General features: G+C 37.6%; 1 protein-coding gene across 4 annotated transcripts; it reads right to left on the reverse strand.

The window, feature by feature from the left end:
* Positions 1-1,777: 1,777 nt before the first annotated feature.
* Positions 1,778-9,325, reverse strand: LOC126596997 (pumilio homolog 6, chloroplastic-like). Of its 4 annotated transcripts, none has more exons than XM_050263740.1 (10): positions 9,167-9,325; positions 7,454-8,149; positions 5,866-7,151; positions 5,643-5,784; positions 5,434-5,541; positions 4,377-4,589; positions 4,158-4,268; positions 3,167-3,361; positions 2,815-2,986; positions 1,778-2,210 (listed from the first exon to the last, which is right to left on the reverse strand). In XM_050263740.1, the coding sequence occupies exons 2-10, from the start codon at positions 8,087-8,089 to the stop codon at positions 2,191-2,193; spliced, it is 2,883 nt and encodes a 960-aa protein (XP_050119697.1). In that variant the 5' UTR covers positions 8,090-8,149; positions 9,167-9,325; the 3' UTR covers positions 1,778-2,190. The 4 variants fall into 4 exon arrangements, with proteins under 4 accessions (XP_050119697.1, XP_050119699.1, XP_050119698.1 ...); XM_050263742.1 differs by having other exon boundaries at positions 7,454-8,112; positions 9,167-9,319; XM_050263741.1 differs by having other exon boundaries at positions 9,050-9,179.
* Between the last annotated feature and the right edge of the window lie 8,276 nt (positions 9,326-17,601).

The following is a 17,601-nucleotide window of genomic DNA, read 5'->3' on the forward strand; positions in this document are numbered from 1 at the left end:
CGAAAGCTTCATTTACATAGCTCCAGCTTTCAAAGCTTCATATACAAAAGCTCCAGCTTCAAAGCTTCAACTACAAAGCTTCAGTGCATGGTATACAAAGACTGTCTCCAAACAACCGCCACTTCGGCCCATACATTGATTCAATTTGAAGTCTCCAACCAACAAACTCTATTGACTGAAGACTTGGGGGACTACATTATGTACCATATATTAAGCTTCCGCAACTGGGCCTCATGAAAAATACTTGGGGGACTTAGCCTATTATTTATGTATTGAGGAGCGAACGCTTATTCTATAAAAGGGACTTCCTCACCTTCATTAGAGAGAGACTCCTAGCCTATCACTTATGTATTGAGGAGCGAGCCCTTATTTTATAAAAGGGACTCCTTCACCATCATTAGAGAGCATTGCCGCCTACTGAGCATCCGCCTCACCGCGAGCATCACCTCTAGCCCATCATTTATGTATTGAGGAGCGAGCCCTTATTCTATAAAAGGGACTTCCTCACCTTCAACGCCACAAGCCGAGCCAACCAAGGCAACATAAGCTACAAACCGAGCAGCCTCACAACATGTGCTACTTCTAGTCGAGCATCATTTCACTTTGAGAACCGCCTCATATCAAGTATCAGTTCAAGACGACATCTAGTTACTTCGGCCCACACATGGACTGAATTTCAAGTCTCCAGCCAAAAAACTCTCTTGACTGAAGACTTGGGGGACTACTGTTTATACCATACTTAGGGCCTCCGTATTTAGACCTCGTATAAATACTAAGGGGACTCAAATGTAATTATGTAATAATGAAGGGGCAAATATGTAATAAGTGAGGAGCCCTTATTCTATAAAAGGGTCTCCTCACCCTCACAAACCTTAAGATCTGATCCTCACATACAGAAGCTCTCTCTCCCTCACAATCCTCTAACAAACAGATAAATACAATATCAATGTCGACGTAGCCCAAACATTGGGATAAACTACGATACATCTTGTGTTCTTTACTTTCTTGCAGATTCACGATCGGATTTCCGTTGTTCCAAGACCCCTCCATTTTTGTGCATCAACAATAGTATTTGGTCACCCGAGTCGGAATGTGTCAGCTGTCTTATCAATCCTTTACTTTTGAGTCCAAACATAAGATTGGATTAACTACATCCTACCTAAAGGCTTTAGTAAATCTAGTATCACATGGCAAGGTGGCATAAGATTATTACTTTAGCCTTTGGATGGCAAGCATAGACCCCTCAAACTCGTGGTGTCACATATTCACAATTGGATAATGCTAGGAACATTAAAACTTTAAACCAAAATGACATATCAAATGATGTGTCACCAACAGAAAATAAGCAAGTTAATCAACACTTAAGTAATAATTCAATCATCAACATCAACATCATTCGGTTAATAAAATTTAATTTAAAATTTTAATCTTCCTAACATTACCCTTCGCAATTAGGCGTGAATATCACTTGAAAACCTCACATTTGAAAACCATCAGACATCGAGTTAGCTCAAGAGGGAGAGAGGTGAGTATACGCCCTACTAACCCGAAGACTCGGGGCGTGCTTAATGCGACCTCTGCATAAGGCGACAGAATTTCTCCTCCTTGACTTACATCTCCATACAACCTACCACTTTAATACCCTGCTTATTTACAAACTCAAAGCTACAAGGCTCGGCAGATTGAGCCTTAAACGTGTAGTTTGAACCAACGAAACGTTTATTTAGAGGGGACCGTGTTGCAATTTTTCTACGGTCGTAAACAAAAACGCCTACAATTTATCACAAAAACCACACATTTGCAACAAATAATGTGCTAAATAGATATACAGCATCAAGGTTTTTCCTACCAATAACTACAATCACTGAATTGTACGGCAATCAAATCGTCCTATGAGTACGTAAGTATATACTTCTTCACCATAAAACATATATTTACTAGCAACTACCAACCCGACCAACTTACCTACCAACGAAACATCAACCCCCTCTTACTGATGGTCGAATTGCACATGAAGCCACATGACAACTTGGCTGCACGGCCAAGCCACAGCTCCCATGAACAGGGTGCCACAGTAAACCAATCTCATGCTATTCTCTTCAATTTCCATGGGATACACATTCCCTGTATGCATTGACAAACCACAGATTCACTGAAGGTACTTTCTTGGATATTTTGCCTTCGTTCCCATCACGATCCTGATAGATTTTCTGCAGGCCAAAGAAAAACAAAAAGTATGGTCAAATGACGAATATACTTGTGAGATTGTCTTTGCAATGTTCGAAACTGTATGCCACTAGGAGGCACTAAAATTGTGTTACCCTGTCATTTCCTCTTCCGATTATCCATTTCTTTACCACATGATCAATTAAACAGTTCAAAAACCCAATACTTCATAAAATACCCTTCTCAATTTGCAATGGACGAAGGGCGCCAAACAAATTTTCCATTTTATAAAGAATTAGAACAGAGGTCGCACTTGGTGCGATGGCAAGTGCCTTCGCCCATGAGCGGTAGGTCTCGGGTTCGAGACTTGGGAGCAGCCTCTCCATAAATGGGGGTAAGGCTAGCCGACATTCACCTCTCCCAGACCCTGCGTAAAGCGGGAGCCTTGCGCACTGGGTACGACCTTTTATAAAGAATTAGAACATAAAAGCGAGATTTCAAATGAAGTAGAGGCTACTTCAACCACATTTTGGTCATTTCCACCTCTCCGAGTTAATGAGGTTCAGCATGCATACTCCACATTTAATCGATGAAGCAGTACACATTATACGGTATACCAAGAGTGATACAAAGTTTAAGAGTACACACCTTCTCCAAATAGCTGCTCAAACCGTGCTACGATGTGCTTCCCATAAGTGTACTTCTTCAATGCGTTTGTGTGAGCTCTTATACGATTAATTAATAACACCCGTTGACTATCATTACAGATTTCAAGGGTCTTCTGCACCACATAATTTGCATATTGGTCCTTCATCATTACCTAAGACAAAAAAAATGGAGATTAAGCAAGACAAGTACGAGCTTCAAATGCACTTGTACTGCTTTGTAAAATAAAAACTGGCATGTGCGTGTTCGTGTACGTGTGTGCATATAAACATAAAGAACACAAGTAATGTATTTTTCCACTAGGACTAGAGGGCCAATGAACAATTCTCCATACCAACAAATTATCATTTCCTTCATTATGCCCAACGATCTCCCTAATTAATAGTTCTCGTTCTGCAGCACCACCATATTCCAAACATTTCTCAACAACATTTGAAGCAAACTTGTGCTGGCTCAGAGGTACGAAATGACCCGACAACTTGTTAATAATTTTCCTTCTTTCATTAGGTTTTCCCCTCTCCAATACATGCTGTCAAGCATAAAAAAATTCATTAGCCAGACAAATGATGCAGATCAATCACATGTAGTATAGAGACGATGAAATATGTACTTGTAACTAGGAAGCATAAAGTACATCCAGAAATTTAGTTGGCAAAAAGTGTTGCACATATAGAACACAGACTATACGTCTCAGCTTTCAACTATTAAGAAGGAAAAAAAGCTGAACATGCACATTGTATACCTACAGAATCATGAGGGTAGGAGAACCAAATAGGCATCAGAGAGGGGGTTTTAAAACACCTTTCTCATGTCATTCTACCGCGAAACATGTGTGCATCAAACAGTGTAAGTATGTGTGTGGAAGGCAATTTCTGGTGTAGACACAGGGACACACTGAACTACAAGCCCTCTTCTGTTACAAAACACTAGCTAGTCAACTTCTGGAGTCATGCCTTTCCAAAAAAAATTATGCCATATGAGTTATTCTCACTATTGGATGCCTGTTTCTCCACCTCGGTCAAAGAAATTTCCGTCATCAATTAGCCACACTGTTTACTGCTTGAGCCAAACACCGAAGAGAACTTGAAGTGCTAGTAACCTATGGCCATCCTCTTCCTATAGGAGGGCAAATCTTATCATGAAATACATGTTCCTGTGCTCCCTATACGTGATACCTCTGTATTAAGTATAACCACTAAGACATCGATTGAGTTTCCATTATGCATTAATTAAATCTTTAGCGAGGCATATTAGTTCTTCAATGTGAGATCAACTGTCATAATAGATAGTAATTAATACTTAAAAGTACAGAGTCCAATACAAACCTGTGTGACATAGTTGCCATACTGGTCCTGGGCAAGACCAGCAACAGACTCCAAGATCTCATCAACTATGAACTGGCATTGCAGCTCATCTGTACAATGTTCCAGAACTCTCTACAACAAACCAAAAACAAGGAAACAGGTGAATTCTTTGCATGATAACCGAAGGAAGAGTGGCAAAGAGGGAAGAAAAGTGTTACAACCCCATAAGTTTATTGATACCTGTATAACACGACAGCCATAAGGATGGATTGAAAGTGTTGCAACTTGACCACGGAAAGCAGAGATTATAAACCTAATTTTTTCTGTTGGAATGCTCTCAATGCACTTTTGTATGACATGGTTTCCATTTTGATCACGAACGCATCTCATAACATGCCCATCCAGCTCATGTACAAGCTGCACTTTCTGTTCAAGTTCAATAACCTCAAGTGCCTGCACCGGCCATAAACAATAAATGACATAGGCATAACATTATTGGACCAAAGAACACCAAGCTGGGAAGGCAATTATGTACTACACATTGCTTCCAGTTGCAATTACACTTTACTGTTTGGCCAATACCAATTGCTTTTAAAGAAAAAAAAAAGAAAAAGATAGACCATTTCATTATGAAAATATTGTTAGCAGCTGGTCAATGGGTAAACTATTCTAAAAGGAATAAAAGCATCTACAGTCCTCGACCCCGTCTCAGAAAAATTAAAAAAGATGCAAGGAGAAAGAATTACAAGTCAGAGACAAGAACAAAGTGCAGCAACTCTCTCATGCGCCAATAATTACAATAAAAAGCTCCTATAAAACACAATACAATACAATGAAGGCAAACGCCATAATACTGCAGTTGCAAAATAGCAACATTGATAAATAAATATTTGAGGTTGGAAAAGATAAATAAAAACATATAAACTAAAAAAATCAGAAAGATAAGCAATTACACCCCCAAATATCTGCATTCAGTTTTGTAATTTTAATAATCACTGGTAATAGCACTTGATATCAAAAACCTATTGAGCACCTTCAAATACGTCTATATGAATAAGGGAAACAACTCAACAATATGGAGCTAAAATTTAGCATAACTTCCAGACAAGTCAAGATAAGCTACCAGTCAATTGAATCCATTTAGACACTTTTAAAACTGTTCTAGACTGCCCGCACCCACTAAAATAAATAAAGGAAACGATGAGTTGTATTATAAAATTGCAAATCATCAAACATGAATGTGCCACACGAAGTTGATTAGCACACAATTCAGCAACAACTTATCACACTTTCATACCTTTTGGATTACACGACAGCCATACATCTGCAAACTTAAAGGCAAAATTTGACCTGAAAGTTGATTGGCAAGTTCTTTTCTCTGCTGAGGGGTTCCATACTCAAAAAACTGAAATAACAAAGGAAGTGGAAATTAATAAAATGGCATGAACCCTGACATTTCTTTAAAAGGATATATATAGAGAGAAAAGAAAAAACTTAGAAACATACCTTCTGAATCACATAGTTACCAAAAACATCAGTCATTAGTTTAGAAGCATGTGGGAGAACTTCTTTGAATACAGAAGCCTTCTCTTCAACACTACAGTTTTCCAACTTCTGCTGAATAAATCGACTCCCATGTTGATCAGCACTGGAGTTGAAAAATTCATGATGACTTACTCATTGCTAACAATTAATAACAAAATCAACCAATTGAGCACAAAGAAAGTACCTGAATTCAACAATATGTCCTGTGATATCAGATAACTCAAATCTGCGGCCTTTGCCAGATTTCAACTCTTCAAGGAAATTATAAATCTTGGGGTCGTCATAACTCTCAAAGCCCCTGTGCCTTGGCCATGCAGGATACAAGCCAGTATTTATACCTGAACCTATGAGGGGTACTGGCGAAACTGGACTAGTAAGGGGAGGGGTTGGATACTGCATCAAAATACCAACATTTGGTGCACTTCCAAGATAGTTAGGAGTCATTGACCCTCCTCTTTGTGGGTTCAAATTCCCCATGTTTCCAATTCTCTGATGTTGGCTTTTGTGTTCATCCAAATAAGAACCGTGACTGGACACTTTCTTTGAGTCAACACCACCTCTTGATGCCAATGGATCAAATTGTCTTGGACCACCATACGAGTCCACAAAAGGCTGCTGGTGGTATTGCATGTACATAGGTTCAGAAAAAGAAGTTTGCAGCGGATATCCAAGTTGACCATAGAACTTGCTTGAATGTTGCATATCAGCACCAGGTGAGAGGATGCCCCCAGTTGCAACCCCAGATGTTCGAGCATTAAAGCTTGGACCCACAGTTCCATCAACAACCACAGGAACAGCACCCGGAGGATGGTATCCACCAATATATGGAGAAAAGGCAGTGGGATTCAAAGTATATCCACTAAGATATGGTGGAGTGAGAAAGCCCGGTCCTTGAATATTTGAGTAATATGGATTAGCTGAATTCAAGTAGGCTGCAGTTGCATATAGTGGAGGTGTGAACCCAGATGTCTGATGAACTGGTTGTACATCCGCTGCATACTTGGATGTATTATGAAGATACTGATCCATGCTAACATATGTACCGTCAGTTCCTTGAGAGGTTATTTGCGACTTGCCACTTTGAACTTGAAAAAAATTGTTTTGTTGCTGATGCTGCTGCAAGAAATGATTCTGGCAACTGCGCTCCCATTGTTCTTGTTTCTTTTGATTCTCTATCAAGTCCGATATGTTAAGAGCCTTCATTTCAGATTCAATGACCGCAACACTTGCATCATTAACAGCTGTGCTCCTGGAAATTTCAGAGGCGGGCCAGGAATCGTCATTTGGTGAAAGCGCTGTAGCATCAGCAGTTTCTGCATCCACGCTGGGCTTAATGGTAGTTGTCACATTAATAGCAGGATCATGCATGGAACTGGAATCGGTACTGTGATCATTGAATTCCTCAGGTACTTCCTTGCCTAATGTATGAGAGTGATTAGGGACAGGTGGTGAAGAGCAACCAAAATCTTCCTGGAAATAAAAAGATGATTTACATTTACAACTATGATATTGTAAGGAAAGCAAAGCTAAAAACAACTGGTGACTACTTTATCGGCGCCTCCTCCTGAGTTTTTCCAACAGTAATTTTTTTCTGGGATTCAAAATATCGGTAAAAAAAATTAATTTCATTTGACCAATAGAAGCTATTTTAAGAGAGAAATTTCAAACATCACAACCCAACGACAAATAAACAAGAATGAAATTCTAAAGGTAATCATAGATAGGAATATATACACCTTGTTGAGTAAAATGTCAAGGTATCGAGTATGAACCTGTATTAAATCACCCACATTTTGGTGTTGGCCTACCAATGACGCAGCACCTTCTCCCAACCAAACTTCACTTGTCTGATCTACCCAATCATTAGAAAAGAGTTGGGAAGACTGATCATCCTCAGATTCTTCCTTGTGTGTAGGAAGTGATCCTTGAGACATATGCAACAGAAAATTGCCACTCCCATCTACAGGTCCCTGACTCTGGCTGAAACTACCAATATTGCGTGCCAGACGTCGATTCTCCCATGAAATAAGTGGACGAGGAAGTCTAGGATTCAAATTGACATTGGCACAGTAATATGCCAAATAAGCTGGATCAGCCCGTAATTGTTCCTCAGTCTCACACCTTTCAATAACACTACCTAGAGTTGCCAAGCTTCCATTCATGCTCAAGTCCTGCTGGGACAGCAGGTTATCGATGGCCAAAAACGAACCCTCCATACTTGGGGGTGCACTTCCACTTCGATTGGGGGAAACATCCTGTCCGCTGCTTTGAAACTTATGGCCCCTAAGAAGCAATTTCAACTCCTCTGCTGCCATATTAGCAGATGAAGGTGCAAGTTTTGCAGTCTTCTTGCGAGGAGCCCATTTTCCACTAGTTTCCGACATTCTTATTGGACTTTCTGTCGCCATGCTATCAGAAAATATAAGCCCCTCTGTAATATGATAGTATAAGCAACCTCACATACTCCTCTGGAAAACCAAGATATAATGGCATTTAAGTCAGAAAATGGGGGACTATTGCAATAGACGATACAAATCCCCAATGGAAAGAACTATAAATGTGACAAGGACACCCTAGTCCTTGATCAGCATATGTTTAGTGAAAAAGAAATCACTAATATTTATTATTTACCTCCTTAAATAGTTAATAACTTCATGCCAGAAAGTAAATTACTTTTTTATAAACTAATAACTATTTCTAGAATACATGAACTAGAATGTCCAAGAGAATATGTTGTCCTACAGAAGCAGAGGTGCTAACAAATTTTCAATAGTATCAACGCCTCATCGGTCTTCATATCCACCTTTGCTCAAATTGTGCTAGACAAATAGACTATATGCTCAAAAGTAGTATACCCTTTATATTTTTTATTTTTCACTTCCAATTATCAGCAAAACAATAATAATTCTGAAATTTCATTGCAAGTGAGTGCTTAGACCAGCAGATACCATGAAAGCTCAACCCCTTGCCAACGAAAAGTTACGAAAAGCAAAAACAGTCAATTTTGAAACCTCGAAACAAAGATTTCAACTCAACCAAGTAATGAAGTTTCTAAGTTTTCAGAAGAACCCAAAACAACCTTTATCACAAAACTCAAAACTCTCTTATTTCCCCCCAAATTTCTATCCAACCAAAAGCAAAAGTCAATTACTTATCATACTAATCAAAAGCAAAACATACATGATCACAAGCGAAACTCCTATTAATATCATCAAAAGATCAAAGCCCCAGCAGCAAATTACCCAGCCAAAACCATAAAAACACAAACTTTACAACAGCAACCATTCAAACACAGAGAAACGAAAGAGTAGAAAAAACCCAGTAGAATCCAAGCATTCAAATTCAGAAAAATGGTCAGAAAACAATACCAGAGAATTGGAGACTTCAGTAGGAAGAGAGAGAGAGAGAGTTAGAGTTTTGAAAACCCTAGGTGGACTTTCTCTGTGACAGGAAAGTTTTGAGTGAAACGTTAGAGATTCCCTTACCAGATATACCAGCAGCAGACGGGAAAGGAAAAGATTCACTGTTGCAGACAAACCCTAGATTCTCTTCGGGGGTGGAGAGAGAAAGAGGGATATGGATTGGCCCCCTCCTATTCCTATCTGATGGGTCTACTGAAAAATGACGGTAGTTTTGGCTCGTTTCAGCGGGTATTTTCTATTTAAAAGCCAATAACAATAGCAGATAAGCTTTTGCTAATTCCCATTTCAAAACATTTTTATTTTTCTTTCTTTTTCGAGTGCTATTTTTTCCTTTTTTTTCTCGTATCTGCATTTTGTAATAAAAATATGTTATGATTAGATTATCACTTAAGTATTGATAACATGATTTGTAAATTTGATCTAAAATGTTGGTGTACGTAGCATCACTCTTCCAATGATGAACAATTGATCACAAAAAGGTTGATAAAAGTACAAATAACATGATAGAGAGATTTACAAATGACTACTTGGAATGAGTCATTTATAAATCACTATTACATACCTTTGTAATAATCATAGATGTATTTTTCAATTCCTCTTATTTTGTTGTAAATAGTGGTTGATAACTAGTATGATTGTGTAAGCTAGAAGTATGAATTGTACAGAATTAAAAAGATCTTTTCTTGTACAATTTGTATTACTTGTAGGACAAGTAAAACTCATCATAATTAGTATAAATAAAGACATTAGGCATGAGAAATTACATACATAATTCCTCCTGCCCTTCTTTCTTTCTCTCTTCTTTAGCCAGCCACTCTATCTCTCTCTCAATGGTTAGTTTAACAACATATCTAACTTTATCTGATTCATTTCGTTTTCATTTTGCCTAAACGTCTTAGAATTTTAAAATTCCTCACTCAAACATACCATAAAGGAATGTCACAATCCTCATAGATGCTATTAAGGGTCATTTTTCTAGTGTTCCTGTGGTTTGGTATTGTTTCCAATCAAAAGAGGCAAGATCGTTATCGATATAGTACTTTGTTTTATGAGCCTTTCCTTGTAATCTTTTATTTTCATCTAAAAAAACTAGCAATATAGTATGAAAAGTCGACAAATGAAGATTTTTTTCTATTAAAATGTTTTTGTGTAAAATTTATAGTTGTCGGAGGTTTTTTTTATTTTGTATTTCAATTTAGTATTTTTATTACGTAATATAGGAGATTATATATATATATATATATATATATATATATATATATATAACCTATTGTGAAGTATAGAGGTAACTAAAGTGAAACTACCAAGTCCTCGGAGATTATAAACTCTTTGTTAAGGACATTCAAGACCTTGCATAGTATTTCCTTGAAATTTCTTTCAAATATGATTTCATTGAAGCAAACTTTAAAGCGATAAACAAAAAAGAAGACTTTTTAACTAAAATAGTTTTTGAAATTGATGTAACTTCTCACTTTACTTTCTGCGATTTAAATTTAATAAAAGTGGTCATGAGATTGTCCACCTAAATTATTTTAGTCATTTTATGAAAAATCTCCATTAAATTGAGTGTATTATTGTCAAATCAGCCCCTCCGCTTGAAGGTTTCTTCAATTTGAATAGAAATTTTTCATAGAATGACCTAAATGATTAACGGTGAACAATTTCAGTGACCATTTATATTGATTTCAAATAGACCAAAGTAAATAATTATTTCAATTTCAAAGACCATTATACTAAAAAAAACCTAAAAAGAAAGGGAAAACACTACAAGTATTGGTGGGCCTATAAGCGTTAGGGTTTTTGGCTGACTTGGTAAAACGGACAAACAAAGATGTATGCTGATTACGTAGCGTCTTGTTTTGTATATGCTACCTTACGTATGTCAGCGGGAAGAAGGAGAAAAATAATAGTGTCTTTGCGTTTTCTAATGAAGTAACGTCTTGCATAATCGAATACGTACAAGTTAAGTCTACATTATTATTAGGGTTAATCTCTGTTTACTAACCTAAAGTTTCGTGATTTTCAACATTTAGTACATGAAATTTTTTTCATCCTAGAGTCATACATCAAGTCTTAAATTTGGGACAGTTTCATACCTCCGTTAGTCAAATTGTTAAGTCTATCGTTAACTGATGACGTGGCGCTCATGTGGACAATTATTGGACGCCACATGTCATCCACATGGAAATTAAAAATAAATTATTTATAAAATAAAATAATTAATTAATTAAAAAAAATCACCCACCCCCCAACACTCTTTCTCTCACACTCACACCCCAACATTCTATCACTAACGGGTCCGTTGTAAATTTAGTTAAAAGGACTCCACGAAGAAGAACGCCGGAGCTCCCCGAGCTCCGATCAACCCCAAAACCAAACAAAACCTAGACATATTATTTACTAAATTGAAGCTATGAAGGAGAGGAGTATAAATAGGGGTGTGTTATCCACACATCTTATTTTACTTCTCACACACCCTTGATAATTTCTGTCCGTTGATCTTCTTCAATTCATCCGATCCGACGGCCGAAAATTAAAAAGGTGTGTGAGAAGTAAAATGAGGTGTGTGGATATCACACCCCTATAAATATATCAATATTTGGCCTTGCCGTAGCAGGAAAGTGGTCGGAAAACGGCTCAAAAGCCGTCGGACCCTCGTCGGAAAACTGAGTTTCTTGCTTTCTATGTTCCTGTGCAAATCCGACGTTTAAATCGCAAACTCTAGGTTAAAATTAAACCACCATGACGAAAATGAAAGAATCTTAAGCATCTTGAGGCTTACCCAGGTCGGAGCACCGTGAAATCTCGCCGGGAAGTATGGCGATGGTGGCTGCCATTGCTACAGCTGTGCCTTGAGCACAGAGCAGAGAGAACGGGACGAGGGGAACGGGGATGTGCAGGGTAGACAGTGATGGTTGTTGATGGAAGTGAAGCTCGCTAGAGGGGTGAGGCGAGGTGGTGCCTCGAGCATAGAGGAGAGAGAGCGAGACGAGGGGAACATGAAGGTGCAGGGTAGATTGTGATGGTTGTTGGTGGCGGTGAAGCTCAATGGAGGGGCAAGGTGAGGTGGTGCCTCGGGTCGTTGTTGTTATTGCAGAGGGAGGAGGGATTTGGGGAAGATAAAGGGGAGGGTGGGAGGGTGGGAACGGGTGGGATTTGGGGAAGAAGGGTTTTTCTTTAATTTTTTAATTAATTAATTAATTTTTAATTTCCACGTGGATGACACGTGGCACCCAGTCATTGTCCACATGGGCGCCACGTCATCAGTTAACGGCAGACTTAACAATTTGACTAACGGAGGTATGAAACTGTTTCAAATTTAAGACTTGAGGTATGACTCTGGGATGAAAAAAACTTCATGTACCAAATGTTGAAAACCACAAAACTTTAGGATAGTAAACAGAGATTAACCCTTATTATTATAACTATTACATTTAGCTAACTTATTTTCATAGAAAATTCAAAAGATGAGCTACTAATTCTTGTCTAAATATTGTTTATGTGTACAAATACACGAATAAGTATGAAATAAACAACCTCCTCTATTAGACCTACTTCAACCCACAGAGTAAAACTCAAATTTTACGTTATAAACTTACCCCAACTAGCTCCAATCCTTGAGACAAATATAAAGTTTAACCAAAAACTCATTTCTCAAGCAAATTTAGGCCAAAATTTCCCCTGGGTTAGTGGGGTTGGGCCACATATATGTGTATTTTTTTAGTTTTATATTTCTAAATTCATTGAACTCAACGATTAAAATTTAATATGATCAGACCAACAGTAAAAATAAAAAATAAAAAAAATCTAATAGTTCAAATCTAAATCCAACGGCTAAAATAATTATATAAAAAAAATCTTTTATGTGTTTCATATTCTTTCTTTGTGTTTCACGAGTTTCATAGTGTCGTTTACTGATTTTTCAATATTTATCGGAATCTAAATATTTTTAGGTTAAAATGTTCATAAAATTAAATTAGGATAGTCTACATAATTTTTTTTTTAAAGTTACTTTTAGAAGAAAAAAAATTATAAATTTATTCTTTAATAATCTCGGGCTAAAAATTTAACCCAATAGGGTTGGAGGATAAAATTTGTTTCTGGGTTAAAACCTAAATTTTCTGTTTCTTAAAAAATTTAGATTTTAACCCAAGAGTTGAAAATGGTTTTAAGGACATATCTTTATTTTTAGGTATAGATACATGAATAGAAATGATCACATTTCTTCCCACTTTATATTTCTTATGGGATACTTTCATTTTCCGTCTCATGGCATTTATAAATGTTTTCTAACCAAATAATAAACAGTCACTCACTTTCAGATATGATCTAAAGATTACGGAGAAGAGCAAATGACACTTTACTGCAGTGGAAAAAGTAATTATGTCTATGTACTCTCCTAGTACGGTTTTGATCCCTACATACTTCTCCCCCCTAACAGCTAACTATTTAGTCCATCACCAACCAGGCTGTGCCAAAAAAATTTGGAACCCAAGGGCCAAAATCTAGCCATATGGTCAACTCGTTCAGTGGGCCCAACTGGAAATTATTTTTTCTAAGACGAAATTAAAAAAAATTAAAGATTCTAATTTTTTCCCTATAAATACTTAAGACATTTCTACACCATTTCTCACATCATTTTCACCATTCCCTTATTTTATTTCAATTTTTCACATTCTATTCACCTCATACACTCTTTTCATACACATCTTCCTCTTACCTCTTCCAATAATCTTTCCTTTAATTTTTTTTTCAATAATTTTCAAATCACCACATCTTCAAGTGGCTCTCAAAATATGTCCGGAAATTTTATTTTAATATGGTAATTTAATTCAATTAACTAAAAAATTTAAAGAACAAACTTAAAATAATAAATTATTGAGGAGGCTAAAAAATAGCCTCATCCGGTTGAAGATGGTATATAATTTATAAATATGGCTCACACTATTTATTTAAAAAAAATTTCTTGCATGGCTATAATCTAGACGAGGGTTAAACATAGCCCCTTTCGGTTGGAGATGGCCTTAGCGCACTAAGGTCATCTCCAACCAGGCCAGCCATAAGGCCATAAGCTAAAGGCTAGCCCTTTTGACACAAAACGCATCTCCAATGGATGTCTGGCCCAAAAAACCTTGGGACCCACTTGCCAAAATCTAGCCATATGGCTAGCGGGCTTGGCAGCATAGCCAGCTAGCCAGCTCGTTCAATTGGGCCCAGCCAACACAACAACGATAACATGACGTCATTAGCCGTTGGAAAATTTTTTTTAAGACAAAATATTAAAAAAAAATCTAATTTTTTTCCTATAAATACCTAAGCTATTTCTACACTATTTCTCACAATTCGGAATTGGATGAGGACCCCCAGTTGGAATGCTAAGAGGATCCAAAGTTGGAATTCATTGCAAACTTTAATTGAAATGACAAATTTTAGACAATGACAAGACATATTGAAGAGGGAAAAGATGAAGGTGTGCAAATTCTACCCCAATATCCAGCTAATTTATTAGGATGAAGTGCCAATTTAGTCCTGAATTATCACCTGAGTGAAAATTAGGTCCATTGACACACCTCGACCTAGGTCAAGGCATGCTGGCCATCACGTGAGGGTGACGTAGCCATGTGCACAGTACGAAAGCGATAAAGATAGCAACTATACGAATAATTAAAAATCAGATTACTAGAGTGCATTACTAAACAGAAAGTGATAGGAGTTAGTTACAACAGTAAACACTCCTAATCAGAGCATAAAGTCTAGGTGCAGTCCAGTAGGACAAGTACTAGTTATACAGTACCAGGAATGTCCTACTGTTAATCAAATAGGTCAGAACAGCCGACAATCCCGAGCCACCAACAACAAGCTTACTTAGAACCTGGAAGGGCGCAAAATAGAAAACGTGAGTGCGCAAAAACAAATGTTTTACAAAATCATTTCATTTATCAATATACTAACCCCTCGCTGTAAAAAATGTATTATTTTCCCAGAATCAAGATATAAGCATATATATATATATATATATCTCTGAAATCATATCAATTCAGTTCATGCTTCACATAATCATATTCAAATGTATGTTATGCCAAAATATAACAAAGTAAGCAATCCAGGTAAGAATGATTTCATAGAAATATGATATATTAGCCGGAACCCCTGAGGTAGTCTGTACGGCTGAATTCATAGCTCAAAAGTCAATATGGCCGTAGTCACTACAATGACCTATATGGCAATATACTGCACATAAGTCGGAACCACTAAAGAGGGTCTGTACGACAAGATTGGGTGAATTATAATTATGCTCAACTCTATTCTCTCATAATAGCCGGGCGATGAATCGCTAGTCACCTGCGAGTCGGAACCATAAATAAGGTCTATACGACAAGGCTGTGCACTTAAGTTGGATCCAATATGAGCATATAGTGCGAGAGGTGACGTAAATAAACAGGCATGTACTTCATATCTCTGGCTAAATCACAATCACCCTAGGTGCAGTTTTATGAGCTCAACATTATTCAGTCACATATCACATATCACATATCACATCATCGATGATTCACACAACCAAACATAACTTACTTGAACTCACCTGTGCCTCCACAGCACCACATTTATATATATATGCAACCATGCTATGCATATTCAAAATATATAAGCATTTGGCATATTATTTCAAAGCATACTTTCCTTAAAAATGCATTTCTAGGAAATATATCAAGTATATAAGTATATACTGAAAACAAAAGCCCACTCACTGGTATGTCGAAGGGTCGTAGCCTCCGAGTCGCCCGTGGATACGCTCATCCTCGGGATAAGTCTCACCTATATGCGAATTAACTATAAAAACGTTATTTTAAAGCACATAAGCAAAACTAGCTAATAACTTCTCATATATTGCTCAATTTTGGTATTTAAATATACCAACGTGACCTACACAACCTTACGAACATCGTGATATTTTTAGATAAATTTTTCTATGGCTCACGCGCCCTCACGCGCTAGGGAGGGCACGGCTTCACGCGCATCGTCTTCAACCTCCAGACGTTGGAATTGTGTCACCGACGCCGGATTCTGGGCAGACCTGCAACTGCCCATTTCTCACTCGTTTTTGCATCATTTTTCACGTATTTTATACCAAAATGAAGCTCTTAACTTGTAGAACAGAATCATACTAATTTAAAGCTCTAAAAGTCACGGGATCTCATCGGAGAATTCCAAGAAAATCGGCCAAACTCCGTCCACATGATCCCGACGTTTAAAACCTTCAAACGAAGCACTCCGAGCCTCCTTGGGACCTCACTAAGCTCGCTATGAGCTTGGATTGTCCTAAAACATAACCATTTAAAAGTTCGTGAATAGTGCTCAACTCAAAGCTTGAATTTTTAACATGATATCAAACGAGTTCTTACCTGAAATGGGTACCTTTGAACTCGTATGATTCTCACGAACACAATGGTACTAATTTTGGCCACGATCCGTGAAGTTTCAAGGGTCTTGGGTGCTTGTCCGTACCATTTCGAATGAGAGAAAGTGAAACTGAGAGAGAGAGAGAAGAGAGAGCACGGGAGAGTGAGAGAGATAAGATGTGTGGTCCAGATTTTTGGGTCACTAATCAAAACAACCCATTTTCCTTACTTCCAATTGGTTCCAAAATAATAGGGACTTAGCACATTGGTCCTCAACCACACATAGTCCCACAATGCCACACCGTTTAAGGGCATTTTAGTCTTTCCACATCAATGATAACAAAATAATGTACATTTCCGGGACGGGTTGTGACATCCATAAACTATTTTTTTCAGAAAAATTAGTCATTGAATTATAAAAATCTACCAATTACATCCCTAATATTAGATTCAAAGCTACTATATTCAATTTTTCATCAATTTAAGCCACGTTACTTGCATGTGATCAGTGTTCTAAAAATTGGCCTAGGCGGCTGCCTAGGCGCTCAGCGGTGGTGTTGTTGGAAATGTGCCCTAAAACCAATCATATGATGATACTTTACGGACATTTCACATGTTAAACTAATCTAGTTTAATATCAAGGGCATAGATTATTGTTTTAAGCTGTCTCATATAAATGTTATATGCTTAAACGATGAGTCCAAGGAATATGTAACTAGGAGAATGTAATTTAAAGAAGTTAGATTCATGAGACCATTCTCTTTCGTATACATATCTAAACGTTCCTGATCATAGGATTGCCAATTGGGCATTGACAGTCCGTTAAGATCAGTATGTGCTATGTCTTCTCTTAGTGAGAGTGACTGGTCTCGAGTCATTGGTGTGACTGACACCAAGACAAGTACGTAGGTTCTCAATAAGGAATGAGTTCACTGAACACGATCAACGAAGAGTTCTCATACTCATGTCACATGAGAACTCATGGTTGGGATAATGCAAAGTAGTCCTTTGACCTGAGGCATCATAGTTGTCTTGTGGTTAGGTCCTTGATCTTTGATTATGTCAAAGTCACTCCATTCGCGGGTGTCCACGGCATAG

The sequence above is a fragment of the Malus sylvestris genome, chromosome 13, assembly GCF_916048215.2.
Source record: "Malus sylvestris chromosome 13, drMalSylv7.2, whole genome shotgun sequence".
Classification (NCBI taxonomy): domain Eukaryota; kingdom Viridiplantae; phylum Streptophyta; class Magnoliopsida; order Rosales; family Rosaceae; genus Malus; species Malus sylvestris.

Coding starts and splice junctions, on each gene's coding strand:
- LOC126596997 (XM_050263740.1), bottom strand. CDS start 8,089: ATGGCGACAGAAAGTCCAATAAGAATGTCGGAAACTAGTGGAAAATGG. Junction 5,542..5,642: donor GTAACTATGTGATTCAGAAG/GTATGTTTCTAA, acceptor TTGTTATTTCAG/TTTTTTGAGTATGGAACCCC. Junction 4,269..4,376: donor ATGGCTGTCGTGTTATACAG/GTATCAATAAAC, acceptor GGTTTGTTGTAG/AGAGTTCTGGAACATTGTAC.